The 27,502-nt window shown below is 41.5% G+C and overlaps 1 protein-coding gene across 1 annotated transcript in view; it reads left to right on the forward strand.

Moving 5' to 3' along the window:
* Positions 1-27,502, forward strand: part of fhod3b (formin homology 2 domain containing 3b) — a 281,393-nt gene that overhangs the window by 23,484 nt on the left and 230,407 nt on the right. The window contains exon 3 of the mRNA XM_034175031.1: positions 19,919-19,983. Coding sequence (XP_034030922.1) covers positions 19,919-19,983 — 65 coding nt within the window. The remainder of the gene's footprint in view (positions 1-19,918; positions 19,984-27,502) is intronic.

Below are 27,502 nucleotides of genomic sequence, written 5' to 3' on the forward strand. Positions count from 1 at the left end.
ACATCCCATCTGTGAAATCTCATACTAATTCATATAAAACCTTAACTTTTTTAATTAGCTTCACCATGTTTTCTGCTGCTGCCAGTGGCAGTAAACTCACATGCGCAGATCACGCTTTTAAAAATAAATGTCAGTGACGCTGGCCGCGTTGAAACATGAATCATCGGAAGCGGCGTAACGTTGCATTTAATGGCGGCAACAAACACGGGGACAAAAGTAAACGGGACGGCACCGTTTTGCTCCCGCTGCAGTCTTGAGGAATCACACCGGGATGCTGCAGCTTCAGGTGCTTGTGCACTAACACTGTGCCATTTCTAACTTGCAGAGTTTGCAGAGCGCCACGTTGTTCGGTCTCTGCTTAAAATGTTCCCACACTTTAGAAGAGCGTGGGTGTTTTTTTTCCTCTGTTCATGCTCTGACTACACACAGCCATATTGCAACGCATTGACAATGTAAATCAACATATTTACATAATAAAGTATGTTGAGGCGTTGCTCCAGCGCTGAATAAGATTGTGCATAGTTGATAAAATGTAAGGCAATTACATCATTTATTTACTTTGTGCGAGAGAGACAGTCATGAAAATAACTGCTTGTTACGTCCGCAAAAATGACCATTAGTTACAGGCCCAGTCGCAGAAATAGGTTTTTCTTAGAGCTTCAGCTGTGGCCTTTTATGTAACAGATTTTTCCATGGCATTGTTCCATTTGTATCACTTTATAATACCTGATCTTCTCGGTTAAGTTGCAGTAGTGATGTCATCTAAACCACTTACAAGGTGTAGACAAGTCTATGTGTAAACCACCCTCATCTCATTTGAAGTTACCTCAGTTTTCTCAGACTGTACTCTGCCTGCCAGCAACCTTCTACGCTTCCAATTTGACTGTATTGTTTCTCCTCTAATATCTAGTTAAATGAGTTTTGACATAACCTTTTAGAGCTGGCTAGAGAAGAAAAAGGCTTAAAATTGTGTTAGTTTCATGCAGTTGCTATGGCCAGTGACTTTATTGACTCCATATGTATTGGTGTGTGTGTGTGTGTTTTGTGTTTTTTTTTTTTTTTTCTCTCTCTCTCTCTCTTCACATGTACTGTGGAGTATGTCGTGTCACCCATTTCATATGATCACAAACCAAAGGCTGGCATGAGAGTTCTTGGTCGGCTGCACCACAGACATGTATGGATTTATTTGTCTAACTCGGAATTCATAAGCTGCTCTCTGGCTTTGTGTTTCCATTGGACACTGAGAGTGCCGTCCTTTCCCAGTTTTATCAGAAATAGTTAGGAGTTTATGAGAGCCTGTTGAGCACTGTGAGGTTAGAGTAGTCCACTTCTTCTCTCTTCAAGGAGGAAGCCTGCCAGGTCCGATGTTGTGCCAGCTGGCAATGGCTGGCATGGATGTGTGTCATTAAACCTACATAGTGTTGTCAGAAGAAGTTAGAGGTGAAGGTACTTAGCCAAGTATTTTGTTTATTTAAAAAAAAAAAAAAGGCCGTTGTGCGTGCAGCCTATTTATGGTGCTGGTATGCCTCTTACAATACCCCCACTGATTGGTGTTGTTGATCTGATGATGATTGAAGCAATAAGACTTTAACCTTTATGCATTCCAGTTTAATTTTGTTTTCACTTCTCTTACTTCAGTCTGTCTATTAGGTGTGTCAGTAGATTAATTAGCATTGATGTATTGATTCAACAATTCATGCAGTATACTCTGTGCAAAGTGGAAACATAAACTCATATCACCATACCTTTATTTTGAAATTTCCATGGCACGTTAGTGTCCTAATGTCTGAACATATTGCACCTCTTTGCTAAACATTCAGGGTGTGGTAGCAGCCAAACACCAGGTACATAAGAGGCATGTGATAACCCTTGAATTTAATCCAATCATGGCAGAATTCTTGAACTCAAATATCGTATCATCAATGAAAGAATTGACATAGTGATGTTGGGTATTGTGTTGTGGATGTTTTTTTTTTTAATGAGAATTGTGATACTATTAAAAGTCAACTACTCCATGAAACAAATAACCTGTTGAAGAAACATAAACAATTTATAAAATATGCACATAAGAAGCCAGTGTTCTCACCAGGATTTTTTTACAGCATAGGGGAGTACTTGGTGTGGTATAGCTGTGCGGCGAGCGCTACAGGAGCGAGTATTGTAAGAGGGTCTGGGTGCTTCCCAAACCCAGAAAAATTTGAAATTTATAACCCTCTGAAACACTGAATTGTTGATTAGTTAAATTAATCTAAAATGTTTGTTTCATTGACACACTGTATACATCTTACAAATGTGCAATAAACTTATTTGGAAAAAAAGAATGTACAGAAAGATGATTTAAAATGTGTGAGATTCTAGACTTTTTTATAAATTTCCATTGCATAATTTTCAATTATAAAAGTTTGAATTCCCAAGTCACAATATCAACAGGCTGGGGGCATTCACTTCAAAGTGTGAAAATCTCATCTTGTCCTTGTGATTCAGATTTTGACACCCCTCTATATTGTCAAAAAATAAAATAAAAATATAAAAACAAAAGGTCCAGCTTTCCTCCCTGAGTCAGCAGGTGCATTTCTGGAAAACGCCTTATTACTCTGCATTTGTCGGCTTTTCTTAGTGTGTGATGCACGATTTAGGAAAAGCAGGAACCTCCATAAGGCTGACAGACAGTGAAACGAACACTGCCTTGTCTGATAACGAAGCTTCTGAGCTTTCATTCAAAAGTGAAGGTTTGGATTTACAGAGGCACTACAGAGAGACAGGAGGCGACACACTTCACCCCAAAACTCTTAATTTTTTCAGAGTCTGTCAGATTTTGGATCCTAATGTGTGGTGACACTGCTGTTTGTGTTGCTGGACACTGTTTTAGTCCTGTTGTGAACATGCATGTGGAATGTCTCCACGATGCAGTTTTTTTTTTTACAGGCTTGACACAGATGGATTTTTTTTTTACATTGGGGAAAAAGTCAGAATACGTTATTTTCAGGAGATAATGGACTTTCTGTCTAATCATGAGAGAACTTTGTGAGGAGCTCCGCAACACCGGCTGGCGATCGCCTGTGATCCTTGCGTGGGGACTCCTTTGGTGGAGCGGACTTTAGAAATCACAAGTGGATGACTGTTCAGATTTTTTTTTTTTCCTCTTTTCTCAGTGGAGATGGTAGGATTTGTATTTATTTGACTCTGAGAGTCTGTCTTGACATGAGTCTGTTCGGTAACAGAGCAGCAAGCGCTGCATTCGTGCAATGTGCACGCACAATACGTTGTTGCACAGTGGAAAGCGGCTGTTTTTACCTTGACTGCTTCAAAATTAACAGTTGTCACTTAAAAACAAGTCATCATAACATGACATCACACTTATGCAAACTTTGTAATTAATCTGTGGTTCTGTTTTTAACATTAGAAGCATTCAAGTGCGTGTGGAGACATTTTCCTCTAAACACACTGTCAGAAACACTCGGAAATGTTATGATTACAATGCAGCATGCCCTTTAAAATGTAGAATGGAAATAATGCACAGCACTATTTATACACCTGGATTTTCTTTACCTCACAGAAACGTGGCAGAGGGAAAATGAGTTCATTCATTTAAATGAGCTCTGTCCTGTGGGTTGCTTGGCTGTTGGGAAGCCCCGCCCCTGCCGCCGTGGTGGAGGACTGGCTGCGGTGTACCGGGACAGGTACACATGCAGACTCACGAGCGCAGAACACGCCCCCTCTTTTGAGGCGCTTATGATGGAAGTTGGTTCCTCGAATAAATTTTATTGCATATTGATTTATCGCCCTCCAGGTCATGCTGGGACTTTTCTTAAGGATTTTACTGATTTTTTTTTTTTTAACATCTATAATTTGTCTGGAAAAGGTTTTGATTATTGGTGATTTTAATTTACACATTGATGATGACACTTCCAGCCCAGCTAGGGAACTTATATCAATGGTTGAGGCTTTTAATTTTAAGCAGTACGTGTCAGGCCCCACCCACACTAAAGGTCACACTTTGGATTTAGTTTTTGCATTGGCCTTGCATATTGCCAATGTGTGTGTGGAGGATGTTTTCCTGAGTGACCATTGCTGTGTTTTCTTTGATCTGATGGCCCCACCTGAGCCTAGATCAGTACCTACTAGGGTGGAGAGGAGGATGATCACAGACGCAGTTGCTATGCAGTTCCGTGATAAATTGACCCTTTACTTTTTAGTGAATTTACTGAAATTGATGGCTTTATGCACTGTTTTAACAGCCATTGTGCTATTATTTTGGATCAGATAGCACCACTTAAAGCTAATAAGGTTTCCTGTGGCCGATTCTGTCCTTGGATCAATGATGCGATTATGAATCAAAGGAGATTATGTCGCCAGATTGAACGTTTATGGAAATCAACAAAATTGGAGGTCCACAGGCTACATTTAAGAGATCTAATATCCTCCTTAAATAAGATGTTAGAGGAGGCCAGGGAAAGCTATTTTTATCGGCTGATTGCCTCAAATAAGAGAAATCCCAAAGTGCTCTTTGACACAATCAGCTCTATTGTGTCACCTGCTGCTGCTGTAACTCCTGTTCTTCCTAAAACAAGTAGTGATGGGTTCCTTAATTTCTTCATTGACAAAGTCAGAGTCATAAAAGATAGTTTGCCGCTCTCATTGCCCTCTTGTTGTGATTCCCGGTATTTGGGACCTCCCACTCAATGCTGGACCTCTTTTAAGCTTGTTACAATTGAGGACATTCTATCTGTCATCAACATAATGAAACCAACCTCTGGTATTTTGGATGTAGTTCCTTTTAGATTGTTTATGAATGTTTTTGACTCTATTGGGCCTTGTATTGTTAAAATTTTCAATATGTCCTTGTCGACTGGTGTGTTTCCTTGTTCTTTTAAACATGCTGTTGTGGAACCACGGCTAAAGAAAGCAGGATTGGACTCTATGGAACTGAAGAACTTTAGGCCAATATCAAAGACCCCCTTTTTGGCTAAAGTCTTGGAAAAGGTGGTCTGTGTCCAACTTAAATCATTTTTGCAGACTAACAACATCTATGATACATTTCAGTCCGGATACCGTGAGTTTCATTCCACTGAAACTGCCCTGTTGAAGGTGGCTAGTGCCATTATGATGGCCGCTGATAGTGGTAAATGTTCTGTGCTGGTTTTATTGGATCTGTCATCTGCATTCGATACTGTTGACCATGGCATTTTGATTAATAGATTGCGGGATACGGTTGGCATGTCAGGTCCTGTATTAGAGTGGTTTAGCTCTTACTTGGTTGGTAGAACTTTTAGTGTTTCTGTGAACAATGTGATGTCTGAATCTGCTGATCTTTTGTGGGGTGTCCCGCAGGGCTCAGTCCTGGGTCCGATTTTGTTCCTGCTGTATATCCTTTCTCTTGGTAAGCTGATCCAGCAGTTCTGTGATGTGTCCTACCATTTGTATGCCGATGACTTGCAGCTGTACTGTTCTTTTAAGACAACTGAAGCACAGAAAATTTGTTCTCTCATTAGTTGTCTCACTAAAATTACAGAATGGCTTACTGAAAACAGCCTGCAGTTGAATTCTAATAAGACTGAGACATTGATTGTAGCTCCAGATAGTGCTATGTCTGTCATTAAGAATCACCTTGGTAATCTGAGCAGCTCTGTTAAAGGCAGCCTGCGTAACCTGGGTGTCATTTTGGATGGAGGGATGTCTTTGGAACATCACACCAGGCAGCTCGTTAAGAACTGTTTTTTTCCAAATTCGAAACATTTCCAAATTACGCAAAATGGTGGCTTTTAATGAGCTAGAGATGATTGTGCATGCATTTGTTTCTTCACGACTTGATTATTGTAACAGTCTCTTTACATGCCTCAGTAAGAAAGAGCTGGCCCGCCTGTAGGTAGTGCAAAATTCTGCTGCACGACTTCTTACCCGCGCCCACAGGAGAATGCATATTACTCCTGTCCTCAAGTCTTTACATTGGCTCCCTGTTTTTTACAGGATAAATTACAAAATCCTCGTGCTGACCTTTAGAGCTCTACATGGACAGGCACCGGAATACATTAAGGACCTGATCCAGCCTTATGTTTCCAGCAGGAGTTTGAGGTCTTCCAATCAGAACCTGCTGATGGTTCCCCGAACATGTTTTAAAACTCGAGGGGACAGATCTTTTAAAGCTGTGGCACCTCGCCTCTGGAATGAACTTCCCTGTTCTCTTCGCTCACTAGACTCTGTGGATGTTTTTAGACAGCAACTAAAGACACATTTTTTTAAACTGGCATTTAGTGTCAATTTATTTATTGTTCTATATTTGTATGTGTTGTTTTTATTGTCTATTTATATCGTGTGAAGCACTTTGTGACCTTGGTCTGTGAAAAGTGCTATATAAATAAAGCTTACTTACTTACTTACTTACACTATCCAGCATCAAAATCTCAGTGTGTCTCAGTACCTGAAGAATTCCAAATTTCATTCTGCCATTTTTTTTTTCATAAAAGCCTCCATGTTCACTGTCAGAGGCTGCAGCATCGTTCTGCAGCGTTGATCGAGTCAGCTGTGCATCTGCCTCTGTATGCTGGGCACTGGTGTGCCTCCTCCCCTGACGGCCCAGTGATCGCTGCATCCTGCATGGGCTGTGGTCCCCGCCAAAATGAAACAAAAAATGCAGAATTGTCATCTGGCTTTGTGTAATACTTGCATTTTGTCATGGTTTGTGTCATATGGATGTAAACAGAATAAAATGAACAGCTGAAGTGGTTTATGGGAAATTTCCCGCAAAACGGGTTTGCACACCGTTAGATTCCCACCAAGTTTCCTGCTAAAACATCATGAGATGGCCCCACACTATAGCAGTGCTAGATGGCAGTATAATGGCACGGCGCCGTTGTTCCATTGTCTGGGGAGAACCGTGCGTCAGTAGCGACTCACAGATTATCACTTTGTTTCTGCTTAAAATGACCGTTTTATGCTTAAAACTGACTTTAGAATGATTTAAGAGGTTTTACCTTGTCATCTGATGGCTAATAATCCCATTATTCCCTTTGCTCACTTTGGGTGAAGAGAGTCAGTCTCAGATGAGCTGCTGTGGTCCCAAATGATGCATGTACTCTGTGGCACTCTGGCAGAGTGAGCCACATCAGCTCAGTCCGGCCTCACTGGTGAACAGTCGCTGAAAAAAGATTCCTGCAGGGTGATGTCAGTCACTCGTTCTTCTGCTTTTTGCTCATTAATTTTGTGGTTATGACTCGCAGATCGAGTGTTTTGCTTTTTAATATTTGCTTTTTTTGGGAGCACATGACGCTTGTTGTTCAACCTCTGGCGGAAATGCACCTGTTGAATTGCCGTGAAAGAGTGATAATTGGCAATAAAATAAATCTGCGACCACTAATTATCGCATGCACGTGGATAGACTTACAATCATGAATACTTTGTGTTGCTAACTGTGATGTTAAAAAACATGCCCTTTTAAAAAGAAATGAAAAAAGAAAAGGCCCCCTATGCTGGTTGAATCACAGTGGAGGGGATCTAAATGACAACATAGGGACCCCCTGCGCTCAGTTGCACTGGCAAGAACCCTGGAAGCAGATAATGTTCATAATACAATTAAAGTTTATACTTTGCTTTCATTTGATTCTTTATTGTTAAACCATAATCTGCTGTGATATGCGTACTGTGATATGTATAGTATCATAGAGTTAGTATATCTTTCCACCCTTTAATTTTTTATCCTGCTAAATCATGTAGGTTACACCACTGCTGTCTGGCAACATCTTCAAAGTACTTTACATCCAGGACAATTTGTATCTTGCTGTGGTTTTTACACAATGAAAGTAACTCCAGTAACAAGCTGTCAAACTGATGTTTTCATGATTAATGCCAGCCAGCCACCAAAATGTCAGAAAGAGTAGACTGATATGTTTATGTATTACCAGAAGTTCCTGAACTCTCCTGAGTGTTGTCCGTTGAATCCATGTGTAATTGATATTAATGACAGGTTACATTCCAGAGGCGCCTGTGTCATTCCGAGTGTCTTTGCAATCAGATTAAAGTGTGATCCTCTGACAGAGTACTGCACAGCCTGGAGATATCCATGTCAGGAGCTTAGGGGCTGTAATCACTTCCACACTGTGTTAGGAAGCACAGCTAGAGGAGATTGTGACTCATAAATCCCTTGTCCCATCTCCACAACGGTCTTCACTTGACGTTACATGCTGACCAGACGTGGATTCAGATGTATTTGCTCAGATTTAGGCTGTCATTCATTTGTGTACCTACAATACTTTGATTGAATATCTAGCAAAGTGTTGTAGCCCAGAGCTGAAGTGGAGTATGGTGTGCAGTTAGGATCAGATGACCTGGCGTGTGCTAACATCACTTGAATATTTTGCTGTAGCCTGCTTTAGGATTTCTTCAGAGGTAGTATCCAATGTTTGAGAAAACTATACTCATGTCGTGTGGAGTCATTTGTTGGGCTCTGTTTTTTTGGCTCAGGTATTTGACATTGATTGGCAGCTGATTAATAATGGAAGTCCTCAAGGGCATATTCCCCAGCATGTCTTTGAACAGTCTTCTAGGGTGCTTTTGTTGACTGAGTAATTGATTCAGTATGTGAAACATGCAGTTGACATGTGTAGCAGAAGAAGACACTTTGTAGAATTTCAGTGCCTTGATACAATACATGCATATGAAGCACATCTGAGAGCCAACAACTTGTGTTCCAGTTTTGGTTTTTATTGGGTGTTCTTGATGTGTTCTGTTCGACAACCATTTAGAACTCTAAAATATTAAGATCTGATTTTTTTTCCTCTCTCTCTTTCCTCTGGAAATTCTCAGCCATTTCTGATAATGTCCTCTCATCTCTCTTCGGACAGCAACACTTTCATTATTGTGGCCGACTTGGACATTGCTTCATAGACACAGCACGCAAAAGTTTCATTTGAAGATTAAAAAGTGCATTTGAAAAGAACCAGAGGGATTGTCAAACAGGGCACGTGGAACTAAAACACCAGCTGTCTCCTTTGTGTTTATGGAGCAGTTTAACTGTGTTGTTAGCAGAAGAGAAGAGCTCAGTGGTTGCTTAATGCAGTGGTTCCCAAACTGGGGGAGGGCACCCTCATGGCCACAGAGGTAGGGATTGGCCGGTGGTGGTGGTAGTGGAAGTTGGACATATCAGGTCAGGGAGCATGTGCTGGTGAGTTGCCTTGATCCTGTTTCAGACCAGTGGTTCATTGATATCTCTCAAAGGTAGCCATCTGTCTTTTACAGCCAGGTGATATGTGAGCATACCCTTGGCCTTATGCAGTCCTTGGGGTCCTCAGCACTGAGGCACCTGCTGGACCATATTCTGGTAAAGGCGCTACATGGCAGTTGTGCTGTAATTGATGTTTCCTCAGAATTCAGTTCCAGCATAGTATGTCTCATTTGAGTCTCCATAAGTCACCATTCATTTGGCACAGTCATTCCACCAGTACCCAAGGGTACTCCAAAGAGACCTTGTACCAAAGACATCTAGCTGTCAAATAACTGAAACACGAGGACCTTTGTAATCTTGCAAAATTATTGGCATCACCATACATCTCTCTCAGGAAACCATAAGCTCTTCCCCGTGTCTCTTGACAAGGTGTGAACAACTGGAAACAAATATGAAATTCAACAAAATTTGAATTTACCTCATTTATGGCTCTGTGGTCATAGCCATTATTCTTATTCAGTTTGTTTTTATTTTGTATTTTTGTATGGTGGTTTCAATATTTGTGTGACGTTTTCTGTCCTCGCCACTGTTTATGTGGAAACACCATGCTGTTCAAAAGCAATAGCTGCGTAATTGACTAGATGCTGATACTTTTATTCATGGCTACTCTTTCAACAAATGTAAAATTGGGTGATTGAAAATAAGAGCATTGCTAGAAGAGGTGTTAAAATTTAAATGAATGAATTCTCTGGCTATTGTAGCTCTGCTTGTTAAGCATCTCCTATGGTTATTGCATCAATTGTGGTTCCAACTGAGAACAGCCAGATTATGGCAGTTGCAGATTTAGTGCACATTTGGCTTTAGACAAATGTGTTTTATTGTTGTCAAAGCTATCAAGAATTACTTTATTTTCCAGACTAATAAATTGCACTGCAGTATTAGTCATATCTGTCTAAAAAATGAATCACGAAGAGGAAAAAAAAACATGTATGTTGGACCAGTCTATAAGTCGTATTTATTTCATTTCAGCTACTATTTCATGCAACAAGAAGCAAAATGAATTTAATTGACACATTATGTACTTATAATGCATACATCAAGTGAGCGAGTACAAGCTAACTGGCTAATTAATGTTATGGTACGAGCACAACTAAAAACCCCCCTGACACTTGCACACTTTGGTGCATGCACTTGCATGCACTGTGTCGTGCAGGAGAGTAAACTCGTCGTTAATGGGTGTAGACTGAACGTGAGGGGGTGCCAGCACGTGCAATTGCGCAAAGGGAATTTTGAAATGTTCAAAAAAATCTTTCACACATAAATGTTGTGCAACAAACGTGAAGTGGTAGTGAATGTTACGCGATCTACTCGCTAACACTACGTGCAGCTCATCAAGTCAAGTAAAGAAGTGAACAATGTGAGTGGTTGCGTCAGTGCACTGCATCATAGCACAGCTCCATAGTTGTGCGATGGGGTCTCCGGTATCCCCCATTGTGGCCAATCTGTACATGGAGCGAGTGGAGAAGACAGCCTTGACGTCTTTCACGGGCATCCCTCCCAGTCACTGGTTCAGATATGTCGATGACACATGGGTTAAAATCAAGCAACAGGAGGTTGAGGACTTTACAGAACACATCAACTCGGTGGATTCCAATATCAAGTTCACACTTGAGGATACCAGAAACAACCATTTAGCCTTCTTGGACTGTGATGTTACGATTGGAGAGAACAGGCAGCTCCAGACAGGGGTTTACAGAAAACCCACTCACACTGACCAATATCTGCTCTTTGGCTCAAACCACCCCCTTGAACACAAGCTCGGGGTGATCAGGACTCTTCAACACAGAGCCCTACAGGTGCCCACAACTGCAGAGGGAAGGGCTAAAGAACAACAACTTGTACGGAAAGCCCTCACAGTATGTGGGTTCCCATGATGGTCCCTGGACAAAGTGCAGAAGTCCCAGAAAACAAAGAGACCAGATAGACAGGAGATGGAGACAAGAAGAAGAGTGTCTCTCCCTTATTTAGCAGGAGTAGGGAAAAAACTACAGAGGATCTTCAGACAGCACAAAATCCAAGTTTACTTTAAACCGGTTAACACCTTGAGACAGAAATTAGTTCACCTTAAGGACAGGATCCCTAGTTACAAACAGAGCAATGTAGTGTATTCGATCAGATGTCAGGAAAACTGTAATGAACACTACATAGGTGAGACTAAGCAAACCTTTACAACAAAAGGCTATACCAGTACCGCAGAGAGGGCGCAAATGGACCTCAGATCCTGCAGTTCATCTCCACCTGAAAGACACTAACACCAACCGTTTGAGGACAAGGAAGTTAAAATCTTAGCCAGAGAGAAGAAATGTTTGAGAGAGGTGTCAAGGAAGCATTCTTGTGAAACAGTTGAAACCCAGCCTTAACCGGGGAGGGGGTCTGAGACACGCTTTGTCCCCTGTTTACAATGGGGTACTCAGGGCAAAGCAGTTTGTCTTTTGTTCATGGTAAGGAGTCATTCACGTCGTCAGGGAGCCATTAGGAGAGGCTTCCGTCCCATCATTAGGAGGGACAGTTGCCCTGTCATTAGAAGGGTGCTAACTAGAGCACAATAGGTGCTAATTAGAGCTATTGTTTAGTCACTAGCCTATAGCAGTCGGCCTCTCGGTATGAGGGGTCTGGTTAGGTTTAAAACACTCCAGCTTTTGTTGGCTTCTGTATTTTCTTCTCTACAAGAGTCAAGACAGAAGTCAGACTACCAGAGCAAGAATTTTAGCTGAGGAAGCTTCTGCGATTTGAAGCGAACGTCCTCCAGCGTCAAGCAACCCGTCCAGTCGAAGATTCAAGCTTCTCTACTATAGCACAGCTCGTCTGAACTATTATAAGGAGATGTCAGATCTATTATAACCATAACTTTACAGCTGCACACAAAAGGAAAGAACATGCAACTGTGTTACCAAGCCATGACATGTAAACATGACAAATAATTACCTTTTTAGACAGCTCCAAATGCTTTCTCCATGTCATGCGCGAGGAATACAACAGCTGGAATGCTCCTCTGTGATTGTGGAAGCAATTGGAGCCATTTTCAACAGCTAACTCGGACAGAAAAGATTAATCTGCTACAAAATCATTATTTTATATACGCAGTGTCCAGCACACAGCCTGTGGCAGCCGGTGAAACAAAGCACGGCGTCCAGCTGGGAACACAGCGGGTGGGATCGTCACGGCGATGTGCGTGGATCAAAGTCGTGCAAGTGTCAGGGCACCTTTACTCAAAAGTAAACTGCTTCTTGTAGTCACTGTATAAACACAAATGTCTGGTCAGAGCTAAAAGTGCACATGAAATTTCCGATACAACCTTCAGAGTTTTCCGATCCAGGAGCCGTCTGTGTGTGTGCTGAAATGTCTCCACAAGTGCTGTGGGCAGGTCTGCAGGCTGCGGAGTGTGAGTGTGATTGTGTGTTTGTGTGTGTTTGGGGGGTGGGGGGGTGGGGTTCTGAATGGAGGCGTGTCACACCGTTCAGGAGGTGCAGCCAGCTAGCTGGCAAGCATTAAGGAGTACTGTCACTGACATGTCTGCTGAAACACCACAAAGCAAGACAGCAATGTGCAATGTTTGCAAAGCTGTTGAAAGGCGGAAGCTCCATTGCGACCTACAATACAGTGAACTTAAACATTTGAAAAAGCACCACATTAAAGAGCACGATAATTTTTTAACCAGGAGACGAAAGACAAAATGAGTAAATTAAGTAGTTTTGTTTATTTTTTTGGTTGTTGTGGCATTTTGGAAATGCGCTTTGTCTTTAAAACGGTACATGTACTCTGGCCAGGTGTGCCGTCTGGTGATCAAGAGATGTCTTTTTAAGAAAATCCTCCTCTTTACCACTTCATCATGAAGCTGTATAGATGCAAAATATCCTCATATAAAATCAACAATGACAATAATAATATTAAAGCAAACAGAGCTCCGGTATCCTAATAGTATCGGTATCAGCAGATATCCAGACTCAGGTATCGGGATCGGATTGGAAGCGGAAAAATTGTGGATCGGTGCATCCCTGTGTGTGTGCCTGTGTTTTTAAGTTTGCGAGTGGTTAGTTGGGCAGCCCCTCGAAGGAAAGTAAACCTTGTGGATAGTCTTGGCGTAACTATTCATCCCTCTTGCCCTCCTTGACTTCTGCTGATGACAGAGTTGGACGTCTCAAATGGGGGTGTTCACCAAGAAATTCTGACTCGGCAGGCCTCTGTGGGTTCTTATTGTCTGGCATTAGTGTGATTTTGAATAAAACCCTCCCTCCCTGTTTCCGTTTCAGTGGGTTCACATTCTGTGTTGTTTTATAACCATGCTTTTTTTAATGTTCCCTTGTTTAAAGCTGGTAGTCAATCACTAGAACCATTGTTGCTGTTCTGGGTATTAGGATTTGTACAAAACTTCAGCCTGAGGCTGCTGTGTAGCAGGTTAGGACAGATCTGAGAGCATGCACTGGTGCTACACGCCGCCACATCCACCATACTATGAAACCATTTTGGGTCCTGGATGGCAACCACCCAGGCAGGCAACTGGGTGGTTGCCATCCACACATGCCGAGCATGCAGGTTATGTGCAATGTGTCTGTCCCATCCATTTTCTATTCCGCCTTACGCCATTTAAGGGTCAGGGGGTACACCCTGGAGAGGATGCCAGTCTGTTGCAAGGCCACATATAGACACACAAACACATTCACACTTGCATGCACACCGAGAGTCATTTTAAAGTTCCCAATTCACCTAAGCTGCATGTCTTTGGATGTGGGAGGAAGCCGGAGCACCTAAAGGGAACCCACGCAGACAGAGGGAGAACATGCAGACTCCACACAAAGGGCGGGAAGCGATCCCACAATCTTCTTACTGTGAGGCAGGGGTGCCCAAATTCGGTCCTCGAGATCTACCTTCCTGACACTCTAAGTTGTCTCCCTGCTCCAACACACCTGAATCCAATGAAAGGCTCATTAAAAGCGTGCTATCGAGCCCTTCATTGGAGTCAGGTGTGTTGGAACAGGGAGACAATCATTTGACTTCTGCTAACAGAAGTATTCAAGAGCTGAAACTAGAGACTCTACACCAAGATGGACCATTTGTACTTCATAAACTGTTTTTTTGTTTTTTTCCTCATCTTTTGTAGAAGCCTTGTTATTGTTAGAATGGTTCAAGCAGTGGGTCACCCTCTCAGTTTGGTCTGCTTCAGGTTTCTTCCTCAAAAACACCAATGGGAGTTTTTCCCTTACCACTATCACCTGTGTGGTTGCTCAGTGGGGTTGGTAAGGGCCCTGTCACACCTTGACAATTTAGCCAATGTATGCCGACTTATGAATAAATTTGCGAATACTCTGGATAAGTCAAATAAGTTATGCAGCTGTCACACCATGATGATTTAGCCAGCGTATGCTGACAGCCCCATTTCTACATGGTGCGGGTCAGAACTGCATGGTATGGTGCAGGTCGGAACTGTTAAGTCTGGCTTGGTTTGCGTTTCCACCACCAGCAGAATCTGTTTGGCAGGATGAATACGTAAATATTAACAAGCACATCATTGAGCATGCGTACACTGTTGCACAGCATCTCCTCTCCACACGGAGGCCACACAGAATAATTTAATATTTTTATTTATTTATTTTTTTGTCTTGGTGTATCATGGATTTATTTTCATTTAATGCCTCACATCGGCATGAATGTGAGGCATTATTTGTAAAGCCCGTTGAGCGTCTGATGCAGATGGAAAAGCGCTATATAAATGCAGTCCATCTCAACTCACAAAGACAAACTGTTTCACAGGACTGAAGCATGCTCCACTCCCTCTCCCCACCCCACTCCTACCCCCATCACACACCCCCCACTCCGGCTTCTGCTCACGTCATCCCTTCCCTTCTGCGGGGCCGGCGCAGTTTTAGCTGCAGCTGGTATATATATATATATGAGGGTAGGCTGAAAAGTTCTAAGGCTCCCCATGAAGGAGTAATGCATTAACTGCATTATAGTGAGCCTTAGAACTTTTCAGCCTACCCTCGTGTGTGTGTACATATATATATACGAGGTCTATTAGAAAAGAAACCGACAGTTTTATTTAAAAAAAAAAAACTATATGGATTTGAATCACGTGCGATTACATCAGCCAAGCTTGAACCCTCGTGCGCATGCGTGAGTTTTTTCACGCCTGTCGGTGACGTCATTCGCCTGTGAGCACGCCTTGTGGAAGGAGTGGTCCAGCCCCCTCGTCAGATTTTCATTGTCTGAGAAGTTGCTGAGAGACTGGCGCTGTGCTTGATCAAAATTTTTTCAAGAACTGTGAGGCACATCCGAGTGGAGACCATTCAAGAAATCAGCTGGTTTTCGGTGTAAATTTTAAAACGGCTGAGAGATTCTGGATTGTTTCTATCGCTGTAAGGACTTCCCACGGAGCGGGACGTCGCGCAGGCGCTCCGAGGCGACGTCATCCTGTTTCAAGCTGAAAAACCTCCAAATTTAAAGTAGACCTGCATTGAAATAAATGTGGTCAGATTTCAGAAAGAAATAGCTGATATGTATTTATAAGACCCTTGTGAATGCAGTAAAGTAAATCTGTAAGCCCAAATTTGTAATTCAGCCGGAGAAATCTTTGTTTAAAAATGACAAAATTGCAACTAAAATTAGCCCTCTGTGAAAACAGTTTGTAGCAGGCCGTATCATTTCCATGACGTCGGGACAAGACGACGCACTCCCCCGCCTTCAGTCCGATCCGCATTGAATTTGATTTTATCTGTTAGTAATGTTTACTTATACACGTCCTGGTTTCACATCCAACGTAAGCTGCAATCTGTGTGCTCAGATCAGCAACGACATCGACGAGCGTGCGCCGTTCTTCCTCTCCCGCTCTCTGCCTCCGCTACGCTCGCTGTTTTAATGCGAAGCGGCCGGTACACCTTTGCTGCAAGACAGACTTCTTGCGGCACAATGCATGCTGGAGAGGGTCTTGTCCGTGACGTCTCGGCAGCGTCCATGATGAGAGGGACATTTGCGGCTAAATGTTAGCTGTAAATTTGTCATTTTCAAATGAAGATTTCTCTCCGTTGAATGACAGATCTGGGCTTGCAGATTTATTTTACTACATTCAGAAGGATCTCATGTGTAAATGTAAGTCATTTTTTGTTCAAAAAATCTGACTGCATTTTTTTTCAATGCAGGTCTCCTTTTAGCCTCTGTTGACCCAGGACGTCGTGAGAGAACAGAGAACTTTCAGAAGAGGTCGGAGTCAGCAGTTTATCCGGACATTCCACTGTTAAAGGAGATTTTTTTTAATGAAAGACGTGCGGGCGCGCCCGCCACAGGAAAAACACCTCTGTGTTGATAAAATCCAGGTGGCTTTTGGTGGCTTTCAGTTGAGTGAGTATCTGAGAAATTGTTTAACAGCAGGGCATGTTCCAACTTGTCCTTAGGCTTCCAACAGAGTGTTTTTCGTGGGACGTCCTTACAGCGATAGAAACAATCCAAAATCTCTCATCAGCTGTTAAAATTTTCACCAAAACCAGCTGAATTTCTCGAATGGTGTCCACTCGGATGTGCCATCACAGTTTTGAAAAATTTTGATCAAGCACAGCGCCAGTCTCTCAGCAACTTCTCAGACAAAGGAATTCCGACGAGGGGGGCTGGACCACTCCTTCCACAAGGCGTGGTCACAGGCGAATGACGTCACCAACAGGCGTGAAAAAACTCTCGCATGCCCACGAGGGTTCAAGCTTGGCTGATGTAATCACACGTGATTCAAATCCATATGGTTTTTTAAAAAAAATAATGTCGGATACTTTTCTCACAGACCTCGTGTGTGTGTGTATATATATATATTTAATTTTTGTGATGTACCCTTTACAGACCTCTTGCCTCTGTGTGTGCCCAGTTTTCATTTTAATAGGTGAGGGTGATCCGAAAACCTCATTCGTATTCCATGCACGTTTGTTTAATTTGATAATGAACATGTTCGCCTGTTTAGCCTCAGGTCTTGGTTCAGCACAGGGATACAGTTGCAGCGAAACCGACAGAAAGCAGGCGTTTGTGACAAAATGGATCTGGTTACCCATTTTTCTTGACGGCATCACAGAGGATTAAATTCCTGCTCACCATCTCAGTGACCAGTGAAGGTTTGTGTTGACAGATGTTGCCTCTTCTTGTTCCTGGATAGAGTAGCTGAAATGTCCAACAGCATATGCAGACTCCTCGTGCTGTGCATTCTGCATGTGCGCATATCAATCCAGTGTCTTCTCCTGAGCATTTACGGCAGGAAAGGTGCCACTATGTCTTCATGTGCACAACGGTAATGTTAGTTCTTCCGTACAGAGCTGCCTTATTTGCTGAGCAGCCGCTACCTGATCGTGTCGTGCTGCAACAGCGTTTTCTGCTGCAGCTCCAATGTGAAGCATTGCACAGCTCTTTTTTTTTTTTTTTTAAAGCCCAATTGTCAGGCAGTGAAATTAGTACAGGACATGTTGTGCATCCCAACCTCCTGTGCTCTTGTCTGGAGTTGTCTGCCTGGTTTCTTTCTTGTTGGTTGTGTATGTCTATCTTTTTCCAAGTAAAAACCAAAATATGATAAATGCTTGACATTTAAATGTACAGAAAGTGTTCAGACAGGTGGGCGGGGATTTAAAAACAATCCTTTCTTGTGACTAAAGTTTGTGCATTCACACTCACAGGTAATTCTGAGGGCATTGTTGTTGCCTTTGAAGAAGAGGAGGAGAACGTGTCCGGAGGCAGCGGGAGAGAAGGAAAGTTAGAAGGGTGGAATTGAAAGTATGGACTTTGAATGTTGGCAGTATGACGGATTAAATGGAGAGAACTGACTGGTGTTGGGAGAGAAAGATAGAAATTACTGTAGATGTGGTGAGGAGACAGCAAGGAAGGTGCTGGGTTCAACATCTGGACAGTGGAAGGATGTTGAGGAGACATAGTGGTGAATGAAGAAATTCAGGAAACTATATGAAGATGAGTACCAGAGCAGTGACGACCCATAATGTGAAAACATAAAACATTTTGAGTCTGGTCCAAGAACGTATGGCTTCAGGTGCCTGGACGTATGACGTGATCATACGAGGCTCTTTGCTTGTTGAAGTCTCATTTCTTGTAGACCCAGAACACTTCCAATCTAAGTGTTATTGCTTTTTTTAATCTTCCCTTTTTAAGAAGTGTAAAGCTAAAAATTCTGGAATGAAGGGGAATGCATAAATGGGGCTACGTGAAGTCGTAAATGCCGTTTTCAAGATTTGTCTCCTAAATTTGGATGATTTTATGGTCAATCAAGGTGAACGATAAATGAGGTGAGTTGTACGATTTGATCCACAATGGGCCCTGTAAAATGAGCTCTGTGTGGCAAAAAACTGCTTCTCGCATAATTGAAATACTGTTTCGAAAATCATCAGGGTAACACCTGTACTATGCTCAGAGCTCCTGCAAAAAGCACTGCTGTAGTATGTGCTAAGAGTTCACAGGAGATATGTTTTGTTATATGAATTTTTATTGTTCAGTGGATTTTTTTTTTCTCATTCTCAATGTGTTATTGATTGATATTTATAACAGCACAGCTATAAAGCTATAAGTACAATCTTAGTTTAAATATATCGGAGGGATCAATAGGGGTGGTGGCTAAGTGTTGAGCCAGGAGTGCGCTTGATTTCAGTGCAGAAGGTTCCTGATTCAAAATCCACTCCTGCCACATTTCTCCATGTAATGTGGAGTTGTGCCGGGAAAGGCATCCAGCGTAAAACATGCTAGACCTACATGTGGACCCACCTTGGATCTGCTGTGGCAACCACAAGTGAAAACAAGGAAACAGCCAAAGGAACTTACTTACTATATGGAGGAGCTTGGTGAAAAAGAATTGGGATAGTTGGAGAGATGAAGAAAGTAGACAGAGTACAAGAGATGCGGGTTAGGTGAAAAGAGAAGTTAAAGAAGCTAAAGCTAAAGAAAAGGCATATACATGGACATGGAGTTAAACAACAACCAAGCTGGAAAGGTTGTGCAGTAGCTAAGAGTGATAAATGCAGATGGTAATGTGCTGACAAGTGAAAAAGCGTGTTGAGAAGGTGGAGGTAATATTTTGAGGAGCTGATAAATGAAAAATGAGGAAGAGAAGGCCAAATGTGGAGAGAGTAAATCAGAAATTGTAAGGGATTAGTAAGTACAGCAATGAAGAGGTTGAATAGTGGAAAGGCTGTTGGTCCAGATGGCATTCCAGTGGAAGCATGGACATGCTTAGGAGAGATGGCAGTGGAGTTTGTAACCTGATTGTTTAATAAAATCTTGGAAAGTGCGAAGACACCCACAGCATGAAGTTATTTCAAAGAGCATTGGAAACCAGTTGTAGGAAAGAGGTGAAGATCTGTGAGCAGCAATGTGGATTCATGCAGAGAAAGAGCATTACAGTGGCAATGTTTGCTCTTTGAGTGGTATAGAGATGGCCACAAGTTGTTTCGTTGTGTGGTTGTGGATTTGGCAAACGCCTGTCATAGTGTGCCAAGAGAAGAGATTTAGTATTGCTTGAAGAAGTCTTGCATGGCAAAGAAGTATGCGTGGGTGGAGCAGGATATGTCCAAGGACACGTGACAGCAGTGACGGTCAAGGTCATCTTGGTTAAATGTCATATTGCCGTAGCCCTCACTGCCTTCACACCCACAGGTTCCATTTCCTAGTAATCACAAATAGCTTAATCTTTCAGTAACTGTTGTGTCTCTCTCTGTGTTTGTCCTTCTTTCTTCACAGAAGAGGCAAGAAGTACAGTGTTATTCTTCGAACCCAACTATCAGTCAGAGTTCACGCCTGCATTGGTGAGTAAAACGCTTCAACGTATCTGTTCGTCTCCTCTCAAATTACGTATTTCACGCTGTAACACCAGTGAGGCTGGAGCTTTAATTACCCTCTGGTTGCAGTGACTTCTTTGATCAGAACCCACAGTGGCAGAAACTTAAGTTTGCGAGAGATTTAACAGCAGTTCAGTAATATTCTGGAAAAACAGCCGACAGGCATCGGAGACGCAACATTTATGTTTCTTAGTTACTGTGTTATATCATTTTGTTTTACTGGGCCTCCTGGTGCCTATTGCAAGGGAGCTTGCACAGCGGCGTGAGTGAAAACATGTGCAAACATGCATGCACATGCAAACACACGCACAGATTGCACACATGTCAGAGATTTGCCTTTGAACGAACTGAAGATTCTAATTGCTCAAACTTTTACTCACTGCTTTGCGTTTAAAAATACTTTGCCTGTCTGTCTGGCAAGATGAAGCTGCTATATATGTGTAAGTTGTTCTGCTGCTGTGTTTAAATGATCTGTTATTTGCACAGTTAATGCAGAACTCTTTTTGATGTCTCAGATTGTTGATGTTGAGTTCGTTAGTGCACACAGCCAGGGCAGACAGACCACACATAGCGACTCATCAAATTTTAGATTCGGATTTTTGATATTTTTTTCTATGTGCTCATGAGGCAACATAAAAGCAGTGTTTGGAACCTCAAGGAGACGTTTTTTCTGACATTGTTCAGTCGTGCATGTTTGAACTTTTGATCTACACACACTGAAATCATTGGGTCACCATTGAGTGAACAAAATTTGGCCCAAAGTCGCAATAATGATCTCCCGAAACCTTGGAAAAGTTATTTTTATGTAATGTTTGGGAGATCCTTGTTGTTTGAGTAAAATTCATTTTCTGAGCCTCCTGTAGTGACCATTGAGAGTTTACTGAGCGCTCATTCTGTGACATAGATCACTGAGAGTTTGATGAGATTGTTGAGCATTCATTGAGAGAATGCTTCTCTTGGATGTCATTGACAGATTGTTTTGGACTGAGTCAAAACTTTGAGAAGTCTGGATGATAGTGGAGATCACTGGAAGATCATGCAGAGATCCTGGTGATCACTGGCCGCTCATTGAAAAATCGTTGAGAGATCTGGACTTTTTTCTTCTCACAATGATTTCTCAATGATCACCACCCTGTGTAAAGGGGGTTTAAAGTGGGTGGGAGGTGTTAAGAAATATGAGGCAGCTTTTGCCTGAAGTGGTCTTAGTACTGGCACAAAATAATTTTTCTTTGATACCTTAACCGTGTACAGACAGATGGCAAATGAAAGGAGAAAATAGGAACTGATGAGTAGAGAAATGTTGCTGTCATCATTTAGGTCCACTTGTTCTTGTCAAAGGAAGAGTCAAGGCAAAGCACTATAAAGTTGTTCCAAGTGATCAGCTTTGTCTTATTATGAAACATTTCTAACCTGATGGGAGTGTTCTTTTCCAACATGAAAATATCTGCATCCATACAACAAGAGGGGTCACTGAGTGGTTTGATGGGTATCTTATGGTATGGCTTTCATATTTTCTAGGTCTCAACCCAGTTGAACAACTGTGGAATAATTTGGGTGGATATGTTACTGCTCTCCACTTACATCATTAAAATGCCGAATGACGGAATATCTTCTGGAAGAATGGTGTTCCATCCCTCCAGTAGAGTTGTAGAGACTTGTGGAATCAATACTGTGTTGCGTTAAAGCTGTTCTGGCAACACATGGTGGCCCAGCACATGTGAAGATACTACCCATTTGCGACATGCCAGAGTGCGCTTTGCTATTTAAGTGGAGAGTGGAAGTTATAAAATTTGTTTTTTCCTCTGCTGTCTTTTTTTTTTTTTTTTTTTTTGCAATGGCCATAATACGCCCATATATTAATATTGCAACCACTCACGATATGTGCAGGCAGCATATGTGAGTTGTGAACCTGCTTATGTAAGGTGTGTCTGACTGCTGCACTCTTTGTACAGTGCTCCAGAGTGCTAGATTTTAGTCCTGATTTTTGGTGGTCTAAGGTGCAAACATTATCTGGTGAGGAAAGATACCAGCGTACCACCTCTGCACCTGACAAGATAATTTTTAGACAAACACACCACCAAGAACGGAAGTGGTATTGTTATTTAAACAACACTGAGCGAAAAAAAAAATTAAAACTGCATTGGTGTGAAACTAGCAATGACACTTGACCTGGGCATTGCTTTAATGTTCTTTTAATTTGTCATGCATCTGTAACTTGACATAGCAAACCTATGATATATTGTCCGTTTTTGCAAGTACCCTCTGTTAGTCACAGTATTAGGCAGCACAGCAAGCCAGAAGACATTTTTGGTCTTTACCTGATGTAAGTATACATGTTGTTTGGGGACAGTGTACTTGAAAATATTTACTTGAAGCTTGTTGACACACTGTCTTAAATTGGATTTTCCTTAGTCTCCTCTCCTGCTGTTGCTGATCTTAACTTAGTGGAGCCTGGGGAGTGACAGACAGACTTACTGCTCTTCTCTAAGTGGATGATGACCCTATTTTTCTTTAAGTTGACAGCCACCTGTTGCCCTTCTCTAGTCTCTCTCAGTGACTGCCGTCACGGCTATCTGATTTATTTTCCCTAGGTGAGGTGGTTATCGTTACTGTAACATGTCAAGACATTTGATCCTAATTTTATCTGACTAGAGCGCTTACCCCGTCGCCCCATGAGTGCAGAATTCCCCGTGATTTTTGTGCTACACATGGGAGATAATTCTGTAGTCTTCCAAAGATAAATGGTATGCTATTATTCAATAGATGGTGTACTTGCTCCGTATTAAAGGATTGAGTGTTTCCCTGCTGTCAGTTCATAAAGACTTAAATGTCTCCAAAGAAAGCCCCTTATTACCGTCAAGGCTGCCATTTTTTTTTTCCAGTGATGTTTGCTGATTTGTCTTTCTGTCAGTTAGCAGGATTTCTCAAAAGTGTTTTCAGCTGATCTGTATGAGCCACAATGAAGTTTTCTCCTTTCTCAAGAGGCAGGGGCCATTAAATTTTTGTATCTGCATGGACTCATGTGAATTCTCCATCCATTTTTAAACGGTCCGGGAAAGTTTTTTTTTTTTTTCTTTTTTTTTTTAATTCAGCCATGTCCAACACAAAAAAACTACAGTGTCATCAGACCCATTGTTACCTACATTTCTAGAAATCCTTCAGAAATGTGTCTTTTTGTTTGCAAGTGACAAGAAGCTTGAAATTACAGCACGTCGTTGATATCTATTTGAGGACAGTCAAATATTTTGAGTGCAGTCTTATATACTGTATGTACTGTGGTTTAAAATATGTACCAACTACATGTTTTTAATTAAATTGCAGAATGACTGATTAGCACTTGCACCCCCCACCCCCATATTGAATAGTTTGATTAATTATTAGGTAGGTGACTTTTGACCAGCTTCCACTTCTTGTATGTATAGGTTCCTCCAGGTGCTCTGGCTTCCTCCAATCTACAAAGACATGCAGGTTTGGTTAATTGGAAACTTTAAATAGACTATAGGTGTGCATGTGAGTAGGAATGTGTTTGTGTGTTGGCCCTGTCCTGTGATTCTCCAAATGACTGCTGGGATAAGCTTCCCTCTATGACCCATAACTGGAATAAGCAGGTTTAGAAAATGAATGAATGAATATTGTTAGTTGCAGCACTTGTGCAAAATTTGTACTTATTTTTTATTTTTATTAGTTGGTTAATTATTTGCTTTATTGCAGTACTGCATCCATTCACTGTAATCCATTCATTAAAATCCTTATTGCAGTCTTTGTCAGTTAGCACAAGCTTTTTTTGTGTATAACAAACACATACTTTGATATTTTAATTAAGCAGTAAAGTACAACTTTATATCTTAATTAACTTGGGTTATATTATTAGATTTACAGCTTTACACTTCAGCGGTACATGACAAACTACACAAAAGCCAAATGTGAGCTTTCCTAATCATGGTTCTTAGTGCTCACACACGCCATTTCAATTGGTGTAACTGTCAAGTTGACTAACACAAAGTCAAATTCAGTGGTGGGCACAGCTAACCAAAAAGTTAGCTTTGGTAACCGCTAATCAGCTAACTGAAAAGTTATCTTTTATGGCGCTAAATCGATAAACTGCTAAAAAAAAAAATTAACGGAAGTAACCAATAACCGCTAACTTCTAGAATTGATTTGGTTGAGGCCACATCAGATTACACTGTCGGCTTCTGATAAACCAATTTCACTTTAAGCACCGCAGGTGCTGGGTAATTCAAAGATCAAGTCATTCCCAGGATCACAAACACAAAAAGAACGCACGAAAAATAAATTAATAAAAAATAAATAAAACCCCAAACATTGTCATCATCTTTCAAAAGCAGTAAATGACAGTATTAGAAGTCACAGTTTATCTCGGTAGTATATGCCGTCATTTACGGACTAAAAGTTGCTCCTTTTTCACATGCTTTGAACCCTGCAGCTTGAACAACTGAAATATGTCCAATAAGACATTGATTGGCAGAGTAAAAGACATGTAGCAAGTATAAATTCTTACCTTTCAGTGGAATTCATTGCATTCTGAAGAAAAATAATCCACATAAAGCCTCCTGATTATCCAAAATGGTGTCTAAACGGTGAAGAAAAGTCTCTCTGCACCACAGCTGCACCGTCACATCTCCTGTCTTCCACCAGGTCTTGGTGATGAAATTATCCCATCAGCCACAAAAAACTAAATAATATAATGTTAAAATTGGTCCGTTTTGCCTCTGTGTAAAGCAGACAGTAACACTGTAATGTCCAAAGTGAACCTGAACTACACTACCCACAATGGTTCTTGCGTCGCCAATCACGTCTTGCGCTTAATGATTACGTCATCAGCCAGCGACAGCCAGTCTGCCACATACACACAAGAGACAGGGACTAAAATGTTTGATTTTAGGGTTTACAAATGTTTTTGACTGTTAAACTTTGCTCACTTTACCAGCAAAAAAAAAAAATGTTAGCGAACTGGAAGTTTGCAGAACTAAATTTAACGGAAGCTAACTAGTCTGCTGATGGTTTTAAAAGTCATCTGAAAAGCTAATCCGCTAACAAAAACATTAGCTTCAATAATTAGCGGTTAGCGGATTCGCTGAACTGTGCCACTACTGGTTAAATTCTATTCCATACATACAGCTGTCCTGCTAAAAAGACACTGCTGCTATGAAACATGGAGTGTAAGACTTTAAGTATTCTTATGTTTCATAAGTGCAACAGTAAAAGAAGAGAAAATCCAGTTTTAGTTTAATTGAATTGAATGACAAAAACTCCTGTAACAGTGGAATGTGCCGTTCATTTCTAAACTGGACGCTGTCTTGATCCGGTATGTCGTCTGACTAGCACAGGAATTGTGAAAAGAGTGGACATCAGCATTTTTTCGGCACATTGAGACAGACATGCGGAGGAATTCTGCGCGTCGCGGTGGAGCTGCATGGTGCAAAGCAACGCCGTGATGAAGCCTTCCAGGACATGTTGGGGCAGGTCCAGCTCATGCACAATCACAATCGGATAATCACACGACTGAAAAGCAACCGGAATCCATCTGAAATCCACTTTTAAGCTGTCCTGAGAGACCAACACCGAGGTGGTTTTGTGCCGCGTAATGAACGGCTCTGTGGTGCGTCCCTCTGCTTTTCTTTCCATGAAAAAAACTCCTGTAACGGTGGAATGTACCGAAAAAGTGCTGATGTCCACATCTTCAGCCTTTTTGTGAAAGTCAGACGAGGTCCCGGATCAACAAGGCCTTCACGTTGGAAATGATCTGGTTGTTCCAGCGGGGTGTCAGCCTGTCGATGGGGGCTGGGAGCGTGCCGCGCTTTCAGCAGTTGTGGGCGGTCTTTAAACCATCTGGATCACTCCTTAATCTGTGTAATCCCCATAAAATCGTCCCTGAAAGCCATATTAATTTTCTGAACGGTGTCCACCTGGAGGTCTCTCACAGTTTCTGGAAAAAAATTGATGCAACAAAGCTCCAAATCGTTCAGACATTTATTCGCAATAAAAAAACGAAGAGAGGGGTGGACCAGTGCTTACACAAAGCTGCTCACAGGCGAATGACGCAACCGACAGGCGTGAAAAAACTCACGCATGCGCACGAAGGTTCAAGCTTGACTGATGCAATCACACGTGATTCAAATCCATATGGTTTTTGAAAAAAATAAAAGGTCGGATACTTTTCTAACAGACCTCGTGTATATATATTAGGGGGATATATTTATTAGGGGTGGGCAAACATAAAAAATCTTAATCGCATTAACTCAATGACTTTCTGTGATTAATCATTATTAATCGTATGGTATATGTGAAACCCAAAAATGAATTCAAAAGCTGCTTAAAAGCTCAGTTTTATTTGAAAATGTAAATGAACATTGCATAAATTTGAAAATGTAAATTTCAACTGAAACACACCAATGAAATCAAATATAAAACCACTGGCAGGTCATTTGTTATCCTGTTTCATATCAGAATAACAATATTCATGTCCATGACTAAATGTACTAAAACAAATACGTCACAGTTGTACACATACCACAATTTGATATGTGTACAATTGTGATGTATTTGTTTTAGTATATTTAGATTTTGTTGTGATTTGGCACTTTATAAGCAGATTCAACTGAATTGAAATTGAACATTTTATTGAGTCTTAAAGTAAATAAATATGAATTTGGTCACTGGATCCTTAAACTTTGTACATAATGAACTCTGCATGGTGAATCCTTGATCTCTGGACATAAATAGGAATAAACAAAATCTGTAGTTTTTGTCAAAAGCATTTCCTTTCAGACATTGGCATGAATGTGTTTCCATATATCTGAGCTGAGCTTACAGCTGCTGTGCTTCACTTCAGGATGTAATTTGAAAAGAAAATACAGCACGTTTCATTTTGGGAGGAAAAAAAAACGTTTTAGTCTATTGTAGTTTCTTGTCTGTATTACATTTGGAAAGAGGTGTCATTTTATTTAAAGCGGCGATTCATTTTGAAGTTATTAATTCCGACCGGACTCTGTCTCAGCCGTGCTGTGTGAACGGAACGGAGGACGATTCTCATTTCTTCACAGCAACAAGACAAGAGTCCCAGTTAGTGACTTTAATCCACACAAAAGTGACTGACTATTTAATTGCTTTGCGAGGGGTTAAGAAGCGGCTTGCCATTTCTGAAGAGCAGTGAATCAAAGAACCAACGAGCTACTGGATCGAAGCATTGCTTCAATGGTTCATGGTTTCAAAGTGGAGCCACGCTGCAGAAATAGTTTATTACAGACCAAACCCTGAATATCCGACTTTATTTGTACATCCGTATGATTCTGAAACTCGGAAAAATCCGTATAATTTACGGACTATAGGTTAACATGAAAACCACCGAAAAGCTGCGTTCACCGCGGGGCCACGTTCGGCTATTCGAGATTATCAAGATTTTTTTTTTTTACCGTTGAACGATGCGTAAAAAAAAATTTGACCGATGCACCTGCATCGGTCCAAA

Source organism: Thalassophryne amazonica, chromosome 7, assembly GCF_902500255.1.
Source record: "Thalassophryne amazonica chromosome 7, fThaAma1.1, whole genome shotgun sequence".
NCBI classification, from domain to species: Eukaryota; Metazoa; Chordata; class Actinopteri; order Batrachoidiformes; family Batrachoididae; genus Thalassophryne; species Thalassophryne amazonica.